General features: G+C 54.4%; 1 protein-coding gene across 1 annotated transcript; it reads right to left on the minus strand.

Annotated features, from left to right (window-relative positions):
- Positions 1–4,834: 4,834 nt before the first annotated feature.
- Positions 4,835–16,714, minus strand: LOC309827517 (chymosin-like; the record flags this gene model as incomplete). The annotated part of the gene is given in 11 exon segments (XM_082662207.1): positions 4,835–4,972; positions 5,713–5,811; positions 6,397–6,541; positions 7,306–7,419; positions 9,517–9,611; positions 9,615–9,716; positions 12,014–12,132; positions 13,134–13,251; positions 14,078–14,228; positions 15,711–15,846; positions 16,705–16,714. Coding segments are annotated over 11 exon segments (1,227 nt in total).
- Positions 16,715–16,939: the final 225 nt, after the last annotated feature.

Raw genomic sequence — 16,939 nt, forward strand, 5'->3', positions numbered from 1 at the left:
ACATCTACTCAAGAAAGACAAAGAAGGTCTTCTCCCCTTCCCCTGTCTTCTTCTGATTATAAAAATGGAACCCACTAAGCACTCAGGGCAGCACAACGCTCGCCTGCCCGCTTGTAAGCCTCACAAGCGTCCTATCCTAATAAATCACGTATCTATCACTTTGTCTCTCACTCAATTCTTTCTGCCCTGAGACATAAAGGACGGTGCTCCTGGAGCCCCCTGAAACGACACCTATTGGTTTCAAAGCCGTCCAACCTGCTATGCAGTTTACACACTTCTTGTTTCCACAGTCTGTGCCCCCCACAGAGTTCCATGAGGGTGGAGGTTCCATGTGCTGTGTTCACTGAGGGACACGGTGAATAGAGCAGAGCTTCACACCCAGTAGGTACTCAAAACATATTTTTTAATAAACAAGACAGGTGACAATTCTAATTAACCTCAAGTAAACCGAGTGGCCAGGGGTCAGCCAGCGAGTATTCCTGCCATTTGGAGGGTCTGGGTGAGGCGGGCATCATGGGCAGTAAGGGGGCTTCTCAGAGGAGGGCACGTTTAAGCTGGTCTTAAAGGATGAAGAGCAGCTCACAGGTCAGAGAAAGTGGAAAGGGACATCACATGGAGGGGACAGTTCGAGCAAAGGCCCAGAGGCCAGCCCCGCAGGCTGGTAGGTGTGGCCATGGCCGAAGGCTACACCAGATGTTTCTTCTGGCCTCAGCAGGAAGCTGCTGCCCACCCTGGCCCATCGGGGGCCGCAGCTCCAACCAGAGCTACTGGGCAGCATCCAGGCCATGTTCCTCTGCCTGCCTGGGGCTTTCCCTCGCCCTACCTTCCCATCACCGGCTTCCTGCTTTTAGTGTGTGTTTCACTTGCATTTCCTGCTGTCAAGGGCTTCCTGGCGTGGGCAACCTCCACCATTCCCGGTGCAGAGATATTCTCCCCTTCTGCTGCTGCAAGCAAGAAACAAACTGCACAGCCCAGAAAACAATCCATCATTTTGTCATAACATTTCCATTTCAAAGACTTTCCTTCCTTTCCAAAGCTTCTCTCTGGCCAAAGCTTCCTCTCATTAGCAAGAGAAGAACTGGCAGGAAAATGAGTGACAAGGAGGGAGAGGAACTGAAAATAGGGCTCTAGGCCTGAGGCCTCTGCCTGTGTGTACTCAGAGCCAGGGCCGGGGCAGGGACTGGTAGGAGACCTGGAGACTCGTGTGTGTGTGTGTGTGTGTGTGTGTGTGTGTGTGTGTGTGTGTGTGTGTGTGTGTGTGTGTGTGTGTGTGTGTGTGTGTGTCAGAGAGAGAGAGAGACAGCCCCTGTTTTTCAACACTTATGATTCATGCCACAGGGTCAGAGACTTGCCCACTCATATCACAAGGCATAAGCCACCCTTGGGCTCTTTCTCAGCCTCCACAGGGTGCCAGGAAGTTCCCTGGGCACTGAAGATTCAGAGAGTAAAAATGCTGTGCTGTCCATCGGGGACTCTAGCAGAGAGACCAACATGTCAGTGAATAACAAAGGCGAGATAAACGCTGTTTTAAAGATCCCTGCCGAGCAGTTAGGAAGCTGGGAGGCAGCAGTCTGGTGCAGGGTGGGTGTCACCTCAGAGGACACTGAAAGCTGGTCTTGAAGGGTGAGGAACAGCTCACAGGTCAGAGAGAGTGGAAAGGAGAAAACAGGCAAAGGGAGCGGCATGAGCAAAGGCCCAGGGGCCAGCCCTGCAGGGTACTGGGTGTGGCCACGGTAGCAGACAGATGGCAGCTACTACATAGAAGGTGGACGTGAATGGCCGCTGAGACTTCCTCAGCTGCCCCGCCAGGCCCTGGTTCTCGCCAGCAGACAGCGCAGGTAGGAGACCTGGTAGTGAGTCAGCCAGGTCTCTCCCAGCATCACAGCTCCTCACTGGCGTCCAGTTTGGCATCTTCACCAGGAAATGGTAGATGTGCCCCCTTCCAAGGCTCCTTTATCCCCATGCAGATACCCCAGTGATCCGGGCCTGCTTCAGAGCCTGGTGTGGGCCCCTTGGCAGAAACTTAAAACCCTGCAGACAGCTTGGCCCCTTCTCTCCCCTTCAGTGTCCTCCCAGCACGTGCTGAGCCGTTCCCCAGGCTCACAATGGGAGGGAAAAGGTAGAGAGCAGGCCTGAATGTGCAGTGAGGGCGGGCGGTTGTGAAGATGGGGAGGAAAGAGGAGACCAGCAGTGAGCAGTATGACTGGTCAGGACGAGTGAATCATTTGTCCATTCATTCACTCATTCATGCAACAATACCTGATAGGGGCATTCCATGAGTTAGGCCTCCAAGATATCAAAGAGAGGTACACAGTGTCTGTCCTCAGGGAGCCCACTGTCCGTGAGGGAGACAGACAAGAAAATAAAAATACCAAGTGTACCCCAGGGAAAGGGCTGGGCCCGGCAGGGCCACAGGAGGGCACCAAACCGGGCCTGGTCAGGAGATCCTAAAGAGGTCTGGACTGAAGGGAGATTTGAAGGTCACTTAAACGTTGGACAAAGGGTAGGACTGTGGAGAACATTCCAAGCAGGGCTTTCTCTGCAGCCAGGAGAAATCCCAGGAGCAGACTGTGAGGCTGCCGTGGCCCATGAGACCCAGAGGGCGCTGCCCCCTCGGGACAAGGGTCTCCACCCGGGCCAGGTGGGCAGCGGGTGCGGTGGGGGACCATTGGGTCCAAGCTACCCACTTAGGAAAGTCATCACATAAATACGACGACTTTCTACATTACCTCCAACTGAGGCCTGGATGTTTAAGATACAATTTGTTAAGGGAAAACCACTGAAATATAACACAATTTTTGTGAGCCTGTTTGGCTTTTTTTTAATCTACAGGAAGCCTAAAAATAATGAAAGTGGCCCAGTTCTGTCTCCTTCTTGGCGAATAGGCAGAATTGGTCTTAGATTTTAAGAAGTGCCTGATGCCAGACCTTACTCAGCACCGCACTCGCCTCCCCGACCCCGTCAGGCTGAAGCACCAACGCTGCCCTCTGCCCTTGAAGTCCCAGAACATCCTCCTGTGTCCTCTGCCCAAACCCACCCCAGGACCCTCAGCTCCCCAGGGCTGCCGCCTGAGCCCTTCCTCCCCAACGTCACCCACCACGGTGCAGCCCTGCTTCTTCCCTACCAGAGGTCCCCAGTTCCCTCCACGGCCAGCACCGGCTGCTCAGCCACAGGCGAGAAAGCCACTGACACAGCATCTCCACCACCCTGGGTCCCATCTTGTGTGTCCTCGGGTACAGCTGGGAAAGACCCCAGGAGATGCCCCCAGAGGGTCCCGTCAGCAGGACCCCATCCGCAGCTCCTGTGGGAGCCCCCTGCCCCCTTCCTAAAGGACAGCCTCCTTTGTGAAGTGTCACAGCCACGCCTGTAGCTTCAGGCGCTCTGAGACATGCGACGTGACTCACCTGCCCCCTGCTGTTTGCAGGGCACGTGTGGTCAGGATACAGTGAGGGCAGGGACTAGATAATAATGCAGTCCCAGACCTCTTTCCAAGGCCTTCTGAGAGTTCAGCTGCTATAAAGGTGTGACTTAAAGCCCAGTGACTGTCCTGGGGGCAAGATTGTCTGTGATTTAGAAAAGTGAAGCCTGATCAATGGTACCGTCCCCTTTAGGGAAATGACTGTCCAAAGAAGGGGTGCAGGGCTTCCCTGGTGGCGCAGTGGGTGAGAGTCCGCCTGCCGATGCAGGGGACACAGGTTCGTGCCCTGGTCCGGGAGAATCCCACATGCCGCGGAGCGGCTGCGCCCGTGAGCCATGGCCGCTGAGCCTGCGCGTCCGGAGCCTGTGCTCCGCAACGGGAGAGGCAACAGCAGTGAGAGGCCCGCGTAACACAAAAAAAAAAAAAAAAAAAAAAGAAGGGGTGCAGAGAAGGGAAGGAGGGTCGAGGGAGCAAACGTGCACAGCTCCTGCCAAGTGACCGAGCACTGGAATCTCCCCAGGAGGTTGGTCAGCTGCCCCTCACAGCACCTCAAAGTAGCATGACTGAGAAAAGCCTCTTACCTTTGCCTAGAGGCCCTTGTTCTGACCCCCTGATATTTGTATTTCTTCGGCGGCCTCTCCCCTCCTCAGAAGACTGCAGGGACCTGTGAGCATGCGTGGTCTGTTCACTGACAGCTGTGGCCTTTGCTGACCTTTGACATGTCTGCCTCTGTGAGCCAGTGGACATGGGCCACTCCGGCGCTGGAGCTGCTTTTCAGGCCCTGGCAAGTCAGGTGTGGAGCCTCTAAGACTGAGGATGGGACTCTGGGCTGTGATTCTTCCCCACAGCAACCTCAGGACCCTCAGATCTTCCCAGAAGCCCTCTGCCTGTTCCACTAATGTCTTCTCCAAATGGCAGTCAAGGCCTTGTCTTAATAGACCTAGAGCCATTCTCTCCCTAGGCCAATATTCTCTACTCGGCCTGACCTCAAGCCCTTGTTCCCCGGGCACAAGTCTCATCCTGCAAAGGTCTCCCTTACTGCACTCTTTCCCCAGAAAGACGGGGAGTAAGAAAACAGGAAGGCAAGACTGGTCTTGCTTTTAAAAACCTGACCTGAACTTGAAATGGCCAATTCCCTTGTGAAAGTCTCCATCCATCCACAGTGTCCCCTGTGCTCCCCTACCCATGTGGCCCCCGTTCTGCCGAACACACCACGTGACTGTCACATCCCACCCCCAGAGCGGTGCAGGGATTCAGCCCCAAAGGAAGCCAGGCTTTGCAGAGATGTAGTATTTATTGAGAACCGTCTGCTTAAAAACCTCACCTATGTGTGTGCATGTGTGTGTGCATGCGTGCGGGTGCATGTGTGTATGTGCGTGTGTTTGGGGACAGTGAGACTCTTGGTCAGAGGTGCAATCAGACGGCCTTGGCCAGCCCCACGCGGTTGTTGGCCCTGTCAAAGACGCTGTAATACTCCCGGATGAAGACATCCCCCAGGATCCACTGCTGGGAATTATTTTCACCCTGGAAGCCACTGGTGCAGAAGCCCTGGTCCTGGGAAAGGGAAGGCTGACATGAAGCTGGTCCCAACCCCAGTTGCTGTGCCTCTCCAGACCCCACCCCCAATCACTCTCTCATCTATTATTTCCTCTCACCCTTGAAATCACCTTCTGAGCTAAGCAAACAAGTATCAGATTCACCTACTCAACAGACGAAAAAATGGACATTCAGAAATGAAGTGTCAGATCCAAGATCACCTGGTGGGTCCCCTCCCCGTTCCCCCTCACTGGCCCTCCCCACGCCCCCGTCCTCCTGCTCTTAGCACCTACGGCCCTGGTGACCAGCCAGAACAGGCCTGGGGACCCAAGACCGTGGCAGTTTGGGGTGCTCAGGATTAGGTCAAAGCTGAAGCCAGCAGGGCAGTAGGGATGAGGGTTGGGTCCCCACAAAGCCCAGGTTATCAAGAAAAATCCCAGACAAAGCCCTAGGCCCCAGGGCTTAGAAGCTAGCCAGTGGATGGAGGTTCCTATGGGTGGCTGTGGTCCCGCCCATCCCACCCTCCCTCAGGCCGCTGGGCTCGGTCCTTCCTGTCTGCACCATTTCTCCCAGGATGAGGCTGCCGCAGCCACAAATGAGGCCCAAGGACCACAGACCCCACTCCGAAAGGCCAGGTGGTCTAAACGCACGTCCTGCTCTCTCCATCTAGCCCATGCCACTTATCACCAATGTGCTGAGTTGCCAGGAGGCAGGAGGGGAGCTGGGTGAGCCCAGGCTTCCTCTCCGGAGACTCATACCTGGTTGGTGTAGGCGGAGGGGGTCAGTGGGTACATTCTGCTGTTGATCTCAAAGACCACCGTAGGCATGCTGCTCAGGCTGCCGCAGTCGATGTCAAACTAAAGACCAGAGGGAGGTCCTCTTAGAAGGGCCGTGGGTGTGATCTGACTGCCAGTAACAGAGAAAGTCCCAGGTGGGTCCTCTGCCTCTGCACGGCAGCCGAGAAGTGGGGAGGGACCTGCTACTCAGAGGACCCCCAGGGAGGTCCTTAGACCTCAGAGGAGTCACACCGATGGGGACCAGCCCAGGGACAGACACCAGCTCGAGACAAGGAGTTGTTTGCCTCGACATTTCCCCTCCAAGCCCAGCCAGAGCTCCCAAGGACACTGAGAGCACTTAGCTGTCAGGGAGGAAGAGGGGAGACCCATGGGTGGAGGGGGACAAGAGGGCGCAGCAGAGCTCAGTGAGTCGGGGATGTATGACCCTCCCTGCGGACAGGAAGTCAGATTGCAGCCACTGCACGAGACATGGGACCTCCAACAGCAAGTGAGCCAAAGCTAGAAAAGCTAGGCCATCTTGAATGTCTCCCAACCCCTGCAGGAATCCCAAGCCCCTCACCATTTCCCTTTGTCATTTCTTCCATGTGCAAAGGGGTTCCCTCTTCAGGGGGGTCTGGGGAGGTGGGGATAAGGGTCTGGCCTCACCTCACCGTACTGGTTCTGTGTGGCTCCGATGGCCATCTGGATGTTAAGGATGTCACTGCTGGGCCCGACCAGCATGGAGGTGCCCGTGTCCAGGATGGCCTGACAGCCACCATCACAGGCCACCACCACACCGCCGATGGTGACACTGCAGAGGGGAAATAGGATGGCCTCGTAGCGCATCCGGCATCCACCCCTCCCTCCCTGGGTCCCTCCTAGCCTCCCCTGCCAGGATCCTTGGCAGGAAGGAAGTCCAGCCACCCCAGATCCTTTTCTTTGGGCTCCTTCCTGGAGCCCCCATAACTTCCTGAACTGAGAGAAAAGACCCGAAACCATTTTCTCCCAACCCAGGGGCTCAGTGGAGGCCACCTGACCTTCTGTGGGACAGAAACTTCAATGAAACAACAAAGTCACAGGCATTAAGGGGTGGAATGAGTACCACCCTGGTTGCCCAAAGATCTGGTTTCAAGCTTTCTCCTGCCATTTATTTGCTGCAAATTCCCCAGTCTTCTTACACTCAGTCTTCTTATCTACAAAATGGGTACATTAACCACCCTGTTCTTGATTTCCTCAAGGGATGGTCGTGAGGTTCAAAGTCGATGTTAGTAAATTACAAAATGAGGATCATCACAGCGCCACCCCCACAGGGCTCTAGTGAGGACTAAACCAGGCAGTCATATTCTCACCCAGCACAACGCCTGGCAGGTAGTGGTGCTGGATAAGCACAGCTAGTCTTATTAATAAAGTGTAAGTGAACGTTCAGCATTCTCACTGACAAAGACACTTGGCCTTAGAGCATCTGATTCATACGTTAATGTGACGGTCTTACGAGCTACCCGGCTGACACCCAGACCCTCACATCCCCGCACCTGGAGACAGCCTCTGGCGGGGCCACAGGCGCCGCTCACCCACCTGTCCACGGTGAACTGCCAGTACTTCTGCAAGGTCACAGGCACCCAGTGCAGGGATCCTGTGTAGTAGGACAGGTCAATGGCCCCCAGTGTGAGCATGCTCTCCTGGCCATTCCTGAAACCAAGGAAAGTCATGATGTGGGACTCCGACACCCTGGCTCTGTGAGGAGGTAGCCCAGCCCCACGCAGGGTTAGATGCGATGCAGACCCTGCCGCACTGTCCTCCCTGCCCCCAACACCCACCTCCACCCCAAAGGCTTCAGATGAGCTCTCCCACCTTCCCGGTACTCCGGGCTTTTCTTTGATAGCAGCTGCAGCATCCTTTCTCTCTGAACTCTGCAGCACCCACCCAGGCTGAGGCAGCACTAGAGCCCAGAGCATGGTCATTACTGTGGGAGGGGAGGTCAGGAAGTAGGAGGTCACGTGCCCGTCAGGCTCTGCTCAGGCCACTGTGTCCCTGCCCCCCACCACTCAAGGCTTTCGGCCCCCAGCCCTTTGGCCTCGAGCAGGAGAATGGATCTTCAATGAGGTCCCACATGCTCTGCATGAAAACTGCCACCCCAGGGCTTCCCTGGTGGCGCAGTGGTTGAGAATCTGCCTGCTAATGCAGGGGACACGGGTTCGAGCCCTGGTCTGGGAGGATCCCACATGCCGCGGAACAACTGGGCCCATGAGCCACAACTACTGAGCCTGCACATCTGGAGCCTGTGCTCCGCAGCAAGAGAGGCCACGACAGTGAGAGGCCCGTGCACCGCGATGAAGAGGGTCCCCCGCTTGCCACAACTAGAGAAAGCCCTCGCACAGAAACGAAGACCCGACACAGCCAAAATTAATTAATTAATTAATAAACTCCTACCCCCAACATCTTCTGAAAAAAAAAAAAAAAAAACTGCCACCCCAGCCCAAACCCTCTCTGCTCCTCCTGGGACTCTGTCTCATGGCCAGGAAACACCGGCACACTGTGGGTTACCTGCTTCTCACTCTGCAGCTCTTGTTCCTTGGCCTCATCAAGCTCTGTCCCACCTCCGGGCTCTGACACATGTCGCCCCACTGATTAAAATGTGCCATCCCTTTGCCTCACCTGCATACCACCCACTCAGGCCTCAGCGAAGCTTCCCCTGGCCACTCTCCACACACATATCTTGTCAGACTGGGCTGCCTGTTGCTATTAAGCCTTCAGTACATGCAGATCTCTCCTGCAGGGAGTGCTCTTATCACAACTGTCATCATAATTGTATACGTAATTATGATGTGTGTGTTGTCCGTGTCCCCTGCTAAAAAGTTGACTCCCAGTTTGTCCTGTTTGCTGATGTATCCCCGTCTCCTGGCACAGCCCCTGCACACAGTAAGGACCCATAAATATCTACTGAGTAAATGAATGAATGACTGCACCTAATTTCCCCCTGCCTGGGTTACCCAGCTCCTTCTCCTGGGTGTGGTTCCCTTCTGCCAGTCCTGCCACCCACCCCTCTGTCTAGCAGAGTTGCCCCATCAGGCGGGTAGAGTGGGGAACACTGGACTGGGAGTCAGGATCCCTGGGCCCCAGACATGGCTCATCCACCAGTTTGAGGGTGACCATCCTGCCCAAGCCTCAGTTCCCTGCATATTGAAAAGAGAAGGCTGGACTCCTTTAGAGCCTGCTGTAAACATCTGTGAGTCTCAGGGACATCAATAAATGATTACTGAGGCCTGCCGCTTTGGAAGAAAAGAGATAAAAAGCCCGTATGCAGAGATGGATTCAGGCTTCCTTTTTTTTATTTATTTATTATTTTTTTTTGCAGTACGCGGGTCTCTCACTGTTATGGCCTCTCCCATTGCAGAGCACAGGCTCCGGACGCGCAGCCTCAGCGGTCATGGCTCACGGGCCCAGCCGCTCCGCAGCATGTGGGATCTTCCCAGACTGGGGCACGAACCTGCGTCCCCTGCATCGGCAGGCGGACTCTCAACCACTGCGCCACCAGGGAAGCCCCAGTCTCCCTTTTTTAAATGCCAGAAATGAAAGTCAAATGCTGGCCCAGTGGACTCTGGCTGCATCCGTGACCATGCTGGGGACCTTTAGGCAGGAGGTTGGATGTTTCTGGAAGCAAGGAGAGGTTTGCTTGGATGCTGGTGACTACCCTTGTGTTGCAGCGTCCCCAAGGGGTGGACACTCCTCAGCCGACAGCCCCTGCCAGGATGTGGAAGTCCAGCCCACGCCGGGTGCAGCTCCTACCTGTCCATGTAAACCGAGAACAGGTCTTGGGCCACCAGGTGCCTGTTCATCATGTTGTCAAACACGGGGACCGAGTACTCAGAGGCAAGGGAGGGTTAGGCCAGCCCCAGGATCCCATCGAACTCGGAGTAGGTGAAGACGTCACCAGGTTCCTGGGTGCTCAGGCCCACGGTCTGCTGGGGGTCCACAATGTCGGAGACCTGCAAGAAAGGCAGAGTGACCTCCACCAGGGGGCCCTGCAGGCAGAGGACCCAGAAAGGTCGAGGGTCAGGCTCTGCCAGCCCGCCCTCCCTCTTTTAGGCAGCGTAGTTATGTGAGCTTAAGAGAGAAAAGCCTCCTTTCCCAGCTCTGTGCTGTGGTTTTGAGGGAACTGGTCTGATGAGGCAGGGGACAGGGTGGCAGGGGAAGAGAGAGCATGGCTGGGGGTACGGACAGCAGTGCTCATGGTGCAGAGGTTGGGGGTGAGCCCAAAGAAGGGCATAAAACAAGGGACGCTCCAAGGCCCTCTGCCAGCCTGAAGCCCTGCCATCAGCTGCTGCACCAGGGCATCTCCCAGGGAAGAGCCGTGGGAGCAGCATGATGGACAGAAAGAACACGCACGCAGTTTGCATCGAAAAAGATCCCGCTGGGGCTTCCCTGGTGGCGCAGTGGTTGAGAGTCCGCCTGCCGATGCGGGGGACACGGGTTTGTGTCCCGGTCCGGGAGGATCCTGCCTGCCGCGGAGCAGCTGGGCCCGTGAGCTGTGGCCGCTGAGCCTGCGCGTCCGGAGCCTGTGCTCCGCAACGGGAGAGGCCACAGCAGTGAGAGGCCCGCGTACCGCAAAAAAAAAAAAAGAAGAGTAAAAGATCCCGCTGTGCATCCTTGCTCTGTCGTGTGCTGTGTGACGTTGGACCAGTACCTCTCTGAGCCTCAACCTCTGCATCTGTTACAGGGAATAATAACACCTGCATCTCAAGGCAGTGCTTAGACTAAAGAATATGAACGCTGAACATTTATCGCGCACTTACTAAATGTATGATCAGTGAACCTTTATCGGCACTCTGCGAAGAAGTGCTAACCCCAAAGTGTCCTATCAACCTGCCCGCTTCCCTGGAAGGCTGACGCGTCCACTAGCCTATTCTGAGCTCCCACAGTGGCCCACCAGGCCTCCTGCTTCTACTCTGTCCCCTTATAACCCATCCTCCACACAGGTAGCCAAAGCGAAATGGAGAGTGGACGTCCTCAGGTCACCCCTTGCTCCACAGGCTCCTGAAGGTATTCAGGATGAAACCCGTGTCCTAGAGTCCCCTCATGCTCTGGTCCCTTAGCTCACCCTGCTCCACCCACACTGATCTTTCTCTTCCTTGGGTGCCCCACTCATTCTCACTTCATGTGAGACTTCTGTGGGTGGCAGGGGGGAGGGAGGTCCTGATCCCTGAGCCTCTCTCTCCCACCTCCTGCCCAAGGTGGGTGAGCGAAGACAGCAAGGTGCACCACGGCTCAGGCCCACAGCAAGGGCCAGCTCTTCCGTGAAGATGCAGGATTTCCCCCCAGAACGCAAAATAGCAGAAAATAGCAAAACCTCGGCAGGGGAATCGGCCTTCCAGACGTCTGTCTGCTGGGCCCCCTCAGCCAGTGGCTCTGGTGCTGACTCCTGGGGAGGCCTGAGCTGGGAGGGCAACTCCTCAGCTGAGGAGAGGGCTGTCAGCAGAGAAGGGCTGTGTCCTTTTGGACTTGAAGTAGAAAAGACTTCAGCCAGACTCCGGGAAGAACTAAAGGAAGATCAAGGGGAAGAGCACCAAGGGATGCTGCTTGAGTTTCAATCTTAGATGGTGGATGAGGACGAAAAGAAAGATGTTAACGTGTATTGGGCACTTACTATGTGCTGGCCACTGTATTAAGTACTTCAGAAGCCAAAAAGGAACAGGAGCAAGGGGAGCCCTTGCCCAGAGGGCACAGATGCTCTCTGACATGAAAGAAGATGCTGCTCTGTGACTGATCAAGAATGAGGTCAAGCCCAGAGAGTCGGAGACGTGGGTCTGACACTCAGCTCCCATTGTCCCCCAGCTATGCGACTTCAGGCAAGTTATCAGCTCATCTGAGCCTCGGGTCCCTCATCTGAACAATGGGGGTGAGAATACCTTCCTCAAAGGGCTGTTGAAAGAACTAAATTTAAAATGAGATCACACAGGTGACGCTGAAGAGCTCAGAACTGGCGAAGACTCAGGATTCAGGACTCACTATGGCCAGGTCAAGTGAGAAAAGGGTTAGGAGGATGGAAACCGGACCCAGAGAAGCGCGTCGGGTGGGGCTCTGGGGACTGACATGGGAAGGAAACGGGGAAGGGAGGGAGGGACACCCCACAGCTGCTGCTGGCTAAAATCCCTCTCAGAGTCCTCCCCCACAGCGCCACCAACAGGGCCAGGACCCAAAGGGCCTCTTGGCACCAGCTGTGGCACAGCCCAGAGCCCGGGGTTCTGGGTGGGAGAGTGGCTGGCTGGCCCCAAGCCCCACTCACAGTGACGGTGTCGTAGCCCAGGAAGCCCTGCATGCTGCCCGTGCCATACTGGATGGACAGGGGCTTGCCCAGGTTCTGGAAGGTGGACGACATGCTTGGGTCGAAGCGCTGGTGATTTTCTGGAACACAGACTCAGGGTTAGTGGGGCTTGTAGCATCTTCTCACCGCTCGACAATGCCAGTGGGAGCTGAATCTTCACCAGGTCTTGTAAGGATATCGTCTAAATACTAACGATTCTCTCTACTGAAAATAAGCAAGAAAATTATTCCTTGCTGCTCAACCCAACTCTCTGACCCCCAGTGCTACCTTCGTAGCTCCCAAACAAAAAAAAAGGAAGAAGAAAACCATCCCTGTGGTTTCCCGGGACCGGCTTCTACCAGCTTCGTAATTTCCCGCAACTCTTTTTGCTTCACTAAACATTGGTTTCCTCACCTGGTAAGTGGGGACAAAAAGAGCACCAACCTCCCAGGATTGTGGGAGAAATAAACTATTTACATATATTAAATGTTTACTCAGGGGCTTCCCTGGTGGAGCCGTGGTTAGGAGTCCGCCTGCCAGTTCAGGGAACATGGGTTCGCACCCTGGTCCGGGAAGATCCCACATGCCTCTGAGCAACTAGGCCTACATGCCACAGCTACTGAAGCCCGTGCAACTAGAGCCCGTGCTCCGCAACAAGAGAAGCCACCGCCATGAGAAGCCCACACACCACAACTAGAGAAAGCCCGCTCACAGCAACGAAGACCCAAAACACTCAGCCAAAAAACAACAACAACAAAAAAAAAGTTTACTCAGCACCTCTCACTTCATTCTCCCAGGACCCACTGGCATGTTGTAGACCCATTTTACAGAAAGAAAAACAGAGGACCCGCGAGGGTAAGGAGTCTGCCTTGGCTCCTAATAGAGCCAAAAAAAAAGGCAAAAAGTCCCCTCATTTCTCGCTGGTGCTTTATCCATCAGCCTGTGATTTGCACATCTTCCCAGTCTCTGGCCATTTGGAAGGGTTGAGCGAGGCTGGGCATGTCCAAGCAAGCTCTCCTTCCCCCTATGTTTACCCCCAGCCACCCTGACCGTGGCTGGCAGAGCAGAGGCGTGGGCAGGGCAGGGGGTGGGGGTCACTCACGGCAGGCGTCGCTCTTGCAGTAGACAGAGGGCACCCAGAGGTCGGAGGAGCCAGTGTCAAACACCACAGTGAACTCCTGGGGCGGGGTCCCAATGTAGATCTTCCCAAAGTACTGACTCTGAGGACAGACAGCACTGGGTGAGGGTTGACGCTCGGCACGGAGCCTGTTCAGCTCTGTAGGCCCCGTGCTTTCTGCCCACAGACCTAGGGAAGAAACGGAAGGAGGATCCCTGGGGGGTTCTTCATCCCCAGTCCCCACGCTGAGCTCCGATCCCAGCCATGTGTGTCTTGCCCCTCCCGCAAGCCCTACATCCACTGCTGGAATCAGCCCACAAAGTATACACTGGACCAAAAGGTAAGTCCTGTCTGGTAGGGAGCCTGGGCCACCCTGCCAGGGGCAGGGACATAGTGATGGGGCACCAGCTAGGTACAGACCCCAGACCCAAGCTGTCCTGGTCGCCCCTCCTTTCCCGCTCTCCTCACGGGTCAGTACTGGGGCCGGGGCGGGGATGGGGACGACCTAGATAAGGAAACGAGGGCACAGAAGAGAAAAACAGCAGGTTGTTTACTGCCAAGAGTGACAGATGAGAGAGACAGTCTCCAAAAAGGAAGAGGGCACAGGGGGCACTCCTGCCATGTCCCAGGCAGCTGCCCCCTCCATGCCAAGCCCAGCCCAAGACATGGGTTCCCTGGGCCCAGAAATGCAGGCATGAGGTTGGATCTGGGAGCAGACCACGTACCCCCGAGGGATGCTGTCCACAGGAAGGTCATCTGAGGTGCAGGGATTGGTTTTACAGGGCCTGCTGGCCCCTGGGAGATACTGAGGGGTGGGAGACGGCCCCACATCCCCCGGGGTGCCATGACTCCTGAAAGAAGGAAAGAGGCAGGGGGCAGCCAACACACTGTGTGGGAATCATCACGGGAAGGCAGGCAGAGCCACTCACATCCAGGTAGCTGGTCAGGGGCTCACTGGCCACCTCCCCGAAGCTGGAGTACTTGCTGCTGACGGCAGACTGGTGTTTCTGCAGGAAGTCCTCCAGGAGCCCATGCTCTTTTAGTGCCTTTCTCAGGGGTTTGCCTTTGTGCAGAGGGATCCTGAGGAAAGGGGAAGAATTAGTGGTGAGGTGGGCATCTCCACAGGGCTGCCCAGCCTCAGAGAAGTGCCCAGAGGCTCTGGGCTCCATAAGCCAGCCCCCCAGTCTTGTACCATAACCCGAAGTGAAAATCGCATTCTACGACAGTTCACAAATCCACACCAGCCCTTACAAAATGCAATGCACTCTGACATTTCCTACTCCTTTCTCTTTTTTAATGCTGGTGGAGACTCAATCGATGTATTTTATAACCCGCTAATGAGTTTTGCAACTCCAAGGTTTGAAAGACACTAAGCGTATTCTCATTCAGTCTCCAGTTCTTACTGTAGACCTACTATGTGCCGGGCACCGTATGGGGCACAGGGGACACAATGGGAAAAAGGGTACAGTCTTACCCTCCAGAAGCATACTGTCTGGAGAGAAAAATGGTGTCCCCCACACTCTGGAAAACGCTATGACAATGCTCCTACCCTTTGCCAAGCCCTGTTCTCTGCTCTCTGGGCAGCCTAACGTGGGTAGAAATTCTTCAAAGGGTTTCAGCACAGAGTGTGGTCCCCAGGGAACTTGGTTAGAATTTAGATGTTGGGTGATGGAGGCAGATCAGCAGGAAGAGAATCAAGAAGGAAGATGGCAGAAGCTGGGTCAAGACCTGGTCTCCCCAAAGCCCGCAGAGCTCCAGCTTCTTCTCCGCGAAATGCGTTCTCTCTTCCTTTCCAGCCGTCTCGGGGCCCTGCTGTGGACCAGCTGAGTGGCTTAACCTCTCCGGCTCTTAGTTTCCTCTCCTGCAGATTGAAAGACTGGAGCGTGGTGGTTCCCAATGTCCCTCCCAGCTCTAAGAATCACATGGTCCTCCTCCTATTTTAAGGCCTATTTTAAGGACAACTGGAGACTACAGGTGTGAAAGTGCTCTGAGAGTAATAAAATGGCAGCAGCTTTAAGACCCATAAAGAAAACGGGTTTTCTCATGTTGTTCATGTCCCAAATGGATCCCACGTGGAACAACCTCGTATGTGAGTTATGGTCTCTCGTCTGGCGCCTTCCCACCCCCAGCCCTCAGGTGTGACATCAGCGGGGACCTGACCTATAAATGAAAGGTTCTCGAGACATTTCTCAGCCTTTGTCTCTGATGATAGAAAAGAACTTCAGCCCAAAAGGAAGGAGGCTGGGCTGAGCTCCTGGGAGCAAGCCCATAGCTGCCCTTTCCCATGTCCAAGCCCCCAGTGCTTTCTGCTTTCTCCAGCTCCGGTTCTCACTGGCTACGAGATCCACTGGCTGAGTGCCTGGCGACTCCCATACTAGTAACTGCAACTCTGCTGAGCTGTCCCATCACAACACAAGACCCAGAGAGCCTCCCTCAGGGCAAGCGAGCATCAAAGGCAGTCCACCGCCCCACTATGGCGGCCCTGAACACAGGCTCCAGCCACCGTGAAACTTCCACCCACTCCTGCCTCCAGGCCTGTGCTGAGGCCACCAGATGCCTGACACTTGGAAGAACTCCACTTTCAGGACCACCACAAGCAGCCCCCACTGGTCAAAGACACTGGACCTCTTTTTAGGGATCCTGCTTCCCAGGGATGGATTCGGGTTTCCCTGGGCTCGGACCTTGACAGGGCTTGAACCTGGGAACCAGAGGTAGTGTGACGGTCTTTGGCAAGAGTCTGGGACCAAGACTGGGACCACCTGGGACCAAGTCCCGGCTCCTCCATTTTTAATCATGTGGCCTTGGGCAGCTCACGGACCCTCCCTGAACAACAGTTTCCTCATCTGTAAAATGCAAATAATATATCTACCTAATCCCTGAGGCTTAGTATAGGTAAGGACCTAGTTAAGTGTCTGGCACCTAGTAGCAAGCAACTCCGTAAGTACCAGTTATTATTTTGGGAGGAGAACCTGGGAACTTCACCCGCAAAGGATTTGGACAAAATAACGAGAACTTTATTTTGTTTAACAGACGTACACATAGCTCTTACAATGTGCCAGGCACTGTTCAGAGCATTTGACAAATACTAACTCATATACCCCTCATGATAACCCCATAAGATGGATACTTCTGTCACCCTAATTTCACAAATTTATGTTAAGTGGTGTTAGAGAGTTACGTTAGTGATTGGGATTGACATGTATACACTGATGTGTATAAAACTGATGACTAATAAGAACCTGCTGTATAAAATAGTAATAAAATAAAATTCAAAAATTAAAACAAAATAAAAACAACTCTCTCATGAACCAAATATAAAATATGATATACTTCTCTTTAAAACTCACAATGTAAAAGATGGACAACTCCACATGTTACATCCTCTCTTTGAACATCTGGAAAACTAGCCCCTCCCTGGAGTGGCTCCCCAGGGACCAGCACCATTGTAAAAAGGGAAGGACCCAGAGTCTGAGTCATGGGGTTTCCAGAACTGGAGGAGACTGACACAGCCCTCAGTCCTTGAGTGCTCACTTGGTGTCAGGTGCCCCAGACTTACCCTTGGTCATGTGATCCCCACTCCTCCAAACCTCATCATCCTCATCTGTAAACATCTACCTTGTGGGGTTTTTGTGATGATAAATGAGCCTATGTCAGGTGCCTGGTTGACAGTAGGCATTCAATAAATGTACGCCCTTATTATTCTCCTCTCTTCTAATCACCACCAAAGGCATACAGAGTGGATATCATTACCCATATTTTACAAATGAGAAAAATGAAGTTTAACGAAGTTA

Source organism: Grampus griseus (genome assembly GCF_964374135.1).
Source record: "Grampus griseus genome assembly, chromosome: 1".
Classification (NCBI taxonomy): Eukaryota; Metazoa; Chordata; class Mammalia; order Artiodactyla; family Delphinidae; genus Grampus; species Grampus griseus.